The sequence below is a fragment of the Pygoscelis adeliae genome, unplaced genomic scaffold (genome assembly GCF_000699105.1).
Source record: "Pygoscelis adeliae isolate BGI_AS28 unplaced genomic scaffold, ASM69910v1 Scaffold42, whole genome shotgun sequence".
Classification (NCBI taxonomy): domain Eukaryota; kingdom Metazoa; phylum Chordata; class Aves; order Sphenisciformes; family Spheniscidae; genus Pygoscelis; species Pygoscelis adeliae.
Genome location: NW_008824283.1, coordinates 7,664,634 through 7,673,435, shown reverse-complemented (window position 1 = coordinate 7,673,435; position 8,802 = coordinate 7,664,634). Strand labels below are relative to the sequence as shown.

Sequence of the window (8,802 nt, the reverse complement as noted above, 5' to 3'; positions counted from 1 at the left end):
GGAGGCACCCGGTGCCTGTCAGCGGCCGCCAGAAACTGTTCAAATTGCCTTGAGCAGCGGCAGTAAATAGAGACTGCTGCCGCTCTGGTCTCTTTGCTTTTTCCTGTTAATAACCTAATGAGCAGCGGGAGGGCCAGTCGGGAGGAAGAAGAGATTAAAAATCGCCTTCCCCTTTCCTTTCCCTCCGCTTTCCAGCGAGGAAATCCTCTTGAACATCAGTAGGGTGTTTTGTTGCATTTTAACGTTCGCGATGTAAAGCTGGACTTGGAAAATCCTGTGTGCTCACACCTGTGTGCTGTGGTTTTCGTTTCTTTTATTGTATGGCCATGTTTTAGTCAAACACTTCCGAACGATTCCCCCCAAGGGAAATGCTCACAGTCCCAGTCCTTTATTTCTAAAGGAGAGGTACTGTCGCCCGCCACTGAAATGCTGGGGCCTTGATAAATTTAGAAGACTCTGCCCTTGGCAGATAGAGAAGTAACATGTCATTCCAGTGATCTTTGCATTCTAGGAAAGCCTAAATCAACATTGCTTATTTTGCATGTTGCCCTTTAGCAACACTCTCTCAATTTCCAGTCTAAAGTTATTACATGGACTCCCCCAAAAAAAGGTTTTGGGTAAAGAAACCCTTTGATACTTAGTAGCCGCAGAATGTGAACTGCAGCAGTTGTCAACTGTGTCAAGTGTGTGTTCTGTGCTTCTGAGCCAAGAAAAATTGAGTCTTTACTTACGCACGGTTTTGGTGGGTTTGTTTTTTCAATTAATTCTATGCTTCCTGCTTTTTGATCTTTTGGTGCTGACATCATTAGCTTCCAATGACTCCGGAGAGAGGAAAAAAAAAGATTGCTGCATATGAGACTGATAGCAAAAGCAGAGCAAAGCACTGACTAATCAAATTTTCCAAAAATGTTGGTGGTCTTAATCATGAGTGGATGGTATTTAACAGCAAAGAGAAATTAAATGATAGATGTATTGTTGCCCTTTTACTTAAGGCTAAAGAAAGAGTAGTTCAGTTAGTCCTGCTGAGGCAATCGCAGAACCTCAGTGCTTAGATGCTGGCGTGCCCGTGCCCACTGGTAACTTGTGACAAACAGCTGGACCTTGGCACCAGCCTCCACTGGACACCAGTGCACTTGTAGCTCCTGGCAGTAGTCTGAGGTTTTGTTTGCAAGAGATCTTGGAGTAATGAAACAGCCTTGGGTTTCCTTTAGTTCCACCGCAGATTGTTTTGGATTTTATGTGAACGGCGTTTTTCTAGCTGAGCTTCATAGTCGTGTTGTGTTTGTGTAAGCGTACTGCTGTTACACAGAAGGCTGAGGATGACTACAAATGAAAGAGATAAGGGGGGGGCGGGGAAGCTTGTTTTCTCCTATGTTTGCTTTGTCTTTTTATATCTCATTATCTTTCTTTCCTCATTGGCTTTTTAAAACAGAAATTTAATATCGGTTCCCCAAAGTTCATGTTTTGGCTCCCAAAAGTAGTGCCATTTTTGGAAAGTGCTGAAACTGAGCAACCTGCACTGCTGCTTTGCTTTTTCTACTAGCCTAGCAACCAAAGACCAACCTCCCATTAACTGGAGTTCTCTTTCAAGATGAGAGCATCCCCTGTGAGCAATGCAGTTTCCATAGAAATATCAGCAACTGTGTAACTCCAAAGGGCAATTTCTCCCCTTACGTTGCTCATCCTTGCTGCTCCAGTATAGCCGAAAGGGTGCAAGAGTGACTCATTTCTAAATATACTTAATATTTGTGGTATAGGCAGGACTTCAGATAAGATGATGGGCTCTGATGGAGTTCATTGTAATTGTATCTCGTGCCAACAGCCAAGGCCCTGGTTTCATTTTTAACTGTAGTGGAACATATCTTGTTTTAGAGTACCAGATCTCTTTTTACATTTTTTTTACCTGAATGGGAATGTCCTAGAAAAGTTAATTTTACTCTAGTTGGAGAGAAGTAAGTAACTGAAAAAGGCATTGCATGTAGATGCAATAGGAAAAAAGTTTGTTTTCCATTTGAATTAGGTAGCTTTCGTGCTATTTAGCTGATAAAAAAATTAAGGATAGTTTACTAGATACCGTGTCCTGATTCCTCTCTCCATGGCCTCTGCTTTGAAGCTTATGGAGCCCTCTGGACTCTATTGGCATTGCAGGGTGGCTGTTAAATTCAAGTGGGTTTTGTGTGTGTTTTTATTTTTGCTGTTTGGTTTTTTTTTCCTCCTCCTCCCAGTGAAATTGTTGTATTATCCATAAGGCTTGTTTGTGGTGTTTATGCTGAAGAATTTATTACCTGTGAAGGCTGCAGGGAAGGATCACAAAGAAGTTTCTTAGCTTTGTCCTGCAGCCACTCATACCAACTGATTGGCACTGCCAAAAAATAAAGTTTTCATACTTCTTAGAACACAGTTTTCTTTACGAAACTTTGCGAAATGGACAGCAATAACATCTTACTCCAGAACAATCTCAATAAAATACTGAGGGTTTTTCAGATTCTTGCTTTGATGGATAACATTCTGTGTGTGACTGACATATTTTCCTCTTTTTTTTTCTTTGTTTTAGCTGAACTGGAGTTTGTTCAGATCATCATTATAATTGTGGTTATAACTGTTATGGTGGTAGTGATCATCTGCTTGTTGAACCATTACAAACTCTCGACACGCTCCTTTATCAACCGACAGAGCCAAAGCAGAAGACAGGAAGAAACTTTGCAGACGGTGAGTATGGGCCCCTTGCACCGAATTCCTTCTCCCTGTGCTGTATGGGTCTGCAGCAAAGCCTCCTGAGGAGCTCCGGTACAGGCAACTGTTGGAAAAACTTCTGATGTCACTTTTAATACTCCCTATAGTTAGGTCTTTTGCTGAGGTTGTATTTGTCAGTAGAAAAAAAAAATCAGAACATCAATTTAAAGATATACTGTCTTTGACTATTTTTTTTAGACCCTACTATGTTTTATGTAGCCTGTTTTCATTTTGTGTTTGGAGGCTCAGGTGTGACATCCTGTTTGCTGCTGCTGTAATTTCAAGGGGAGTGGAGGGGGAATGAATGGAGATCACCTGGGGTATGAAGATTTGAAATACACATTGTTGTGACTTTGCATATATTTACTAAAATCCTGGAGTTTTATCACTATTACTGTTTTGTGAAGCTGAGTAACTGTTTGCTGGATCCAAAACACTGGCCCAGTAAGGGCCCAGGCAAATGAAACGTTTGTTTCACTCAAACAGCAAGAAAATATCAGGGAAATGATCCCTCCAAGGACCTGGAGTGGTTAAGATGTGTTGTTACAGAGCCAAAGGCTTAAGACCGAGTCTCAGTTGAGACTTGTTAAGGCTGTCTTTAGGCTGTTTTACAGGCAACAGTAAATGGGCACCTAACTTGCCTTGTGAGCCAGGAGTTTGCTGGGTGGGATGCGCTGCTCCCGTGTGAGAGTTAACCACAGGGTGTTCCTGACCTTGGGACATACCAAGCCACGCAAGTATCCTGTTATGTTGCAGGGAGGTCCCTTTTCTGATGTGCTTTTCGATGTCTTCGGAGTGGTGCCCTTGGCCTCTTTGCTGACTGCGATGGCCAACGGGCCATTTGTGAGGGTAGCCTTTTGATGCATTGAACTCCTAGCAACAGTGTTGGGTTCACAGCTTCATTTCATTTCACTGTCAAAAAAATTGTCTTGATTGTAACTGGAAGGTGCGGTCCCATAATGGTTTACAACAGTTGTAAGTCCACAGTCGCACCTTTCTTTCCATCCTGGTCCTATGTTTCCTTCCTCTTTGTGCTCCTTAGCGAGCTGCCAAGGTCATGGCCCATGAGAGGCCTCAGGGAGCTGATCTGGCTGAACACTAATTGGTTTTGGGTTTTTTTTCTCCACAGTTAGATTTCGGCCAAATCAGTGAGCGAAGTGCCCAGGCAGGGGAGGGAGTGCTGGCAGGGGAGAAGGCAGGGGTGCCGCAGCCAGGGCAGGACCTGAGCGGCTGCTGTGGAGCTGCACCCCTGGCAGTCCTGGCAATTGGCAGCTCCCTCCTGAAAGCCAGCTGTAAAACATGACACATGCAGGGTTCCCAAAGCTCTCACTTAGCACATCACCTGCACCCTTTTGCTAGGGTGAATGGCTCTTACCTTGGAGGCTGCGTGGGGAGGAAAGGAGCTGTCCCCTCAAGGGGAGGTCGTCTCATTCCCTAGCACTTCAGTAGCGTGGGAATATTTAGCTTTAATTTGGTTACAGACAAAACTGGAACTTGTCAAACCTTAGCCTTGTGGACTTCAGGTCTGGAAAAATGGGCTAGATTAATTTGAGTGTTGCTTTGAAATGGATGCTGTAATTTAAGAACCACACTTTTGTCTGAAAAATGTTAGCTATAATTGCTACAAGTACCTAAAATGAAATAATTTGAGATACAGGAAATGCATTTTCATCTTCACAAATCTTTTAAAACTGCAGTAAGCTGTCAAATGTGTGAAGTAACCCATTATTTTCTTTGTATGGTTCCTTAGTATTGTCTGTTATCAGAACAAGCGGTGCCTTTTCTCTTGGATGCGAGGGAGGAAACATCAGCTTCTTGTGAAGAAGAACATGCAATTTGGCAGTGGGGACTTGGGAGCCGCTTTAGTATCCAGAACGGCTTTTAAATCATTTTTAAAACACTGACTCAGTTTCAGTTTTATGGCACCCTTATAAGTAATGATAATCATAGCCAAGTGAGCACTTCATGGGAATTGATGATTGGTTGGCAAGAACTGGTTACTAATTCTTCCGAAAACTCTCTGGTATAGGTTTGTCATCACTATTACTCATCTGGATTTCTGATAAGCTGAAGCTGTTCTTAAAAGAAGGTCATACTTGTGGGGAATGGGACTTCAGAGGTCTCTGAGGTCAGATGTCAAATATGTTTGAATTTTCCTTTGTCTCAGGTGTTAGAAGAAAATTCTGATAGAAACTGGTTGTGCACTGCTTGCAGTGCAAACCTTAAAAGCAGTGTGTGGTGCGTGAGGGTCGGGAAACTAAAGCATTTGCTCTGTGATGTGAAACTGGAAACAACCAGTTTGTTCTCACTGTCCACGGTGGAGTGACTTGTACAAGGTAAATAGGTAGTGCGAGCAGTAAGATGCAGGTTAGATCATACACTTTTAAAATACATTTGTTTTTTAACCAGGCAGGGTTTGTTCTGTGTGCAAATGCTATCAATAAGTGGATTTTCTTCCAAGGGAATATATTTTTTTTAATGGTATATAGACTCTGAAAACAGATTTAAATGTTTATTAACTACTAATGTCTAAAGAAAATACCATTCTGACTCAGGCCTTCTGTTGGTGGAGAAATAGTGAATGGAAATGGAGGAAGTTCAGCTGTATTTCTTAAAAGAAAACGGTAAAGCAAATTAATTGACTGTTGGCTAGTTCCTGTAGTGAAATATGAAGTGAACCCCCCTTCATGTAACTGAGGTGGCAGAGGTGTATCGAGATGCAGAATCATGCCTTTCCTATTCAGATGGGCCTTTTTTTTGTCCTTTTGTTACCTTCAATTTTCCTTTTCTTCAAGCCTGTCCTATTTCTAGATAATCATGCCTTCCAACAGCTCAGCTGTGGCTGAATTGCACAGATTTCTGGCCCCATAAAGACCAACTATTGAACAGATGATGTCTTTTATTCTGGTTCTTCTAGAAAGCATAGTAGAAGTGAACAGATAAATTGTCTACTGCCTTTATTGCCAACCTCACACCTGTAAAAGTCATGCGGTCAGGCCTCCAAAATAATGGAGGAAAAAAAAGGGTATTTGTGGGTTTCTTCTCTGTCTGGCTGAACTTCCTTCATGTTTTAAAAAAAAAAAAAAGGCCTGGGAGTTGAAATTCTCATTGTCTTCCAAATCCAGAAATTAGTGTTAAAAAGAAGATGAAATATCACTGGAATCACAAGTGTTAGTAACGCTTGAAGGGCAGAAAAGGGACTGATCCCAGAAAAAAAAAGTTGCTCTTTGACAAATACATGCTGAAAAGTAGTTGTTACGTTCCTGTTCTGTAAATACGCTTTCCTGTGTGACCACCAGTTCATCTTTTTCTTTTTTTTTTTTCCTTTTCATCCCCTCTGGAGTCTCATCTTCCAATCTTTCCTCTGGTCTTTGTTTTATTACCCTGGTTAGTGTGCTGAGGCCTTAAACAGATCACACAGGGGCAGGACAACCTTTGAATGCTCAGGAGTACTGGATGCTTTTGCAGCAGTGCTGCCGAGGATGCTGCCTGTCCTCCCATGGCGAGCCCTGCCCTCTCCTAGTGTGGATATTAAAACATGCAAAGCCTGTTTTAACATTAGCAGAAATACGAGTTTTGGGGTCATAACTGCAAGAGGTGGAACGATGCTGAGTGACAACCGTGTTGGCATGAGCGGCAACCTGAAGTGAGCGTGCATGGTACTGAACGGTGTCTGTATCACCATGGGTAAAATATTGAATGGTTCCCCCTGCTGGCTGATCCATCAGCAGTGTTTGACTTCACAGCCGGGAGCGAGCCAAGGTTTGCAGAGCATCTGAGGGGGATGCAAAGGCTGTAGGGTGTGGGGTATACCAGGAGCATGTCCAGGGCTGCTTCACTAGGACGACACAACCTCCCCTGAGAGCGACTGATGCTACCAGCATTGCTGGGGGGGGTTGGGGCAGAGTTATGCGGCAGCCTTGAAAGGCACATCCATGCACAGGGTATGTGTGTCTGATGTGCCCAGGGGAGGTGCACGTTGTGGTGTTGCTGGCTGTGCCTTGGGAGGACTGATGTATTGGGAGGGCAGCGTTGCTGGTAACCAAAACCATCCTGTTGGATGTAGGTAGCTGTGGCCAAGCAGCTGCTGTGGCACTCTGCTGTTTGCTGGGATAAAACCAAGATAAATCCTGCTTTCTGATGATTAACTCTTAGTGTCATCACCAGTGATTTCCAGGGGGACGTTGAGGGGAAAGAGATTAACTAAGTGACTTACAGGGAGGTACTTAATGAGCTTCTGATGTTCCTGAGTTGATTCCTTCTCCCCATCCTGGTGGCTTCTGTCTTTGCATCTTTTTCTCTTATAAAGTGGATGTTGAAGGAGTACTCTGAACGCTTTGACTGCCCCAGGCCCACTCCTAGCAGCAAAGTCCCTGCATCCATCGCACAAGGTGCTCACCCTGAGCAGCCCCTGCCTCCCAGCACCGAGGGCAGCATTGCTGCTAGGCTAGTCAGCTTACATTAGGACCTACATTGATAATACCCATCTCAAATGCCAAGCACCAGGAGCACAACTGTAAAAATATTGCCCTCCTTCTTGCAACAGCTATTTCAGAATAAAAGGGGAACATCAGGAGGGTGACAGAAAATACTCAGTAATATTGACAACTCCAGGGATTTGTCGGTGACTTCAGATGTTAGTCTTGCCTCTTGGCCTTTTAAATTATTCCCCAGCGGTGTTAGCATTATTCCTTCTGTTCTCTGCTGGCATCCCTGGCCCACTCATTCTCACTTTCTTACCGATGTGTGCAAAAGAAAGAAAATCCCAGTGGGAACAAGAATCCAGTCTATAGCTGGGAGAGAGCGTGAGTGCTGTAGACAACTCTGCTTTGCCAAACCTTTTCCTTTGCACCAGGCATCATTTGGCAGGAGCTGGATGTGCGCTGTGTTTTCCTGCTGCCTGTGTGAGGGACATGGGCTTGCCTCTCCTCAGGGTGTGCTGCCAGGAGGGACAGTGTGCACTGGCTGCTGCTCTTTGAAGTCAACCACAATGAAGTCAGAACATCTTTAGTAAGGGCAGGATGATCTAGGAAATCTGCAGGTAGGACTGGAATCGAGGAGCGCCGGCTTCGGGTGGCTCCTGACTCAGTGTGTCACCTTGGGCAACTTGCTTAATCTCTAAATAAAGGAGGAAGGATAATAGTGCTTATTTCCTTCACTTGGGTGAAATGAAGATTACTTAAAGTGGTAAAATGCTGTGAAGTTGGGGAAATAAAAGTTTTAAAGTATTAAGTTACAGAAATAATCACTGTAAGCATAGGGAGGTGGACTACAAGTGACAGGTTTGGCGCCCTCCGTAATTATCTTTCTCTAGTACCTACAGATGCTGTAACCTTTCCTGCCCTTGAGAAACACAGCTTTTAAAGGGAAGAGCAATCCTGCTGGAATACTTGCCATTCTGTTGGGGACAACGCAACAGTTTTGCTTTGCTTGTGTTCAGCGAAACTGTTGCAATCTTAAGGGCTGCGATGGTCTCTATCACCCAGGAAGAGGCAGGGAGGAATGAGCCCCTGTGCCTTCCCAGAGCATTTTGAGCAAGCCACTGCTTTAATGTGGTGTGATGTATCACTGCCACCTAGGGCCGGAATCAGAAACTACGCTGCTATCTGATTTTTTGCTATTTGCAAAAAAAGGTGGGTATACTTTTCTGTGTGTATATATACACACATATAAAAAAATAAAATAAAAATCTGAGTTTAATCGAGGGGAAAAGAGGGACCTTCTTAATACTTGTAGTGCATTTCAGAAAGTAAAAAACTGACTTTTGTTTCTCAGGAAATACAATTTCAGGCAGAGTTCTAATTCTCAGAAACTGAAAAGTGGAGAAAAACTGAAAACCTCCTTAAGAGTCAGTAAAAAAGCAGAGTTTGGATTATATGGGATTGTTGTGGTTTAACCCCAGCTGGCAACTAAGTACCACACAGCCGCTTGCTCACTCCCCCCGGTGAGATGGGGGAGAGAATCAGAAGAGCAAAAGTGAGAACTCGTGGATTGAGAGAAAGACAGTTTAACAGGCAAAGCAAAATCCGGAATTCATAGAAAAGCAAAACAGGGAATTCATTCACTCCT

General features: G+C 43.6%; 1 protein-coding gene across 1 annotated transcript in view; it reads left to right on the top strand.

Moving 5' to 3' along the window:
* The window catches only part of LDLRAD4 (low density lipoprotein receptor class A domain containing 4), a 17,280-nt gene that overhangs the window by 640 nt on the left and 7,838 nt on the right, over positions 1 to 8,802 (top strand). Inside the window, exon 2 of the mRNA XM_009318523.1 lies at positions 2,555 to 2,709. Within this exon, the coding sequence (XP_009316798.1) occupies positions 2,555 to 2,709 (155 nt within the window). The remainder of the gene's footprint in view (positions 1 to 2,554; positions 2,710 to 8,802) is intronic.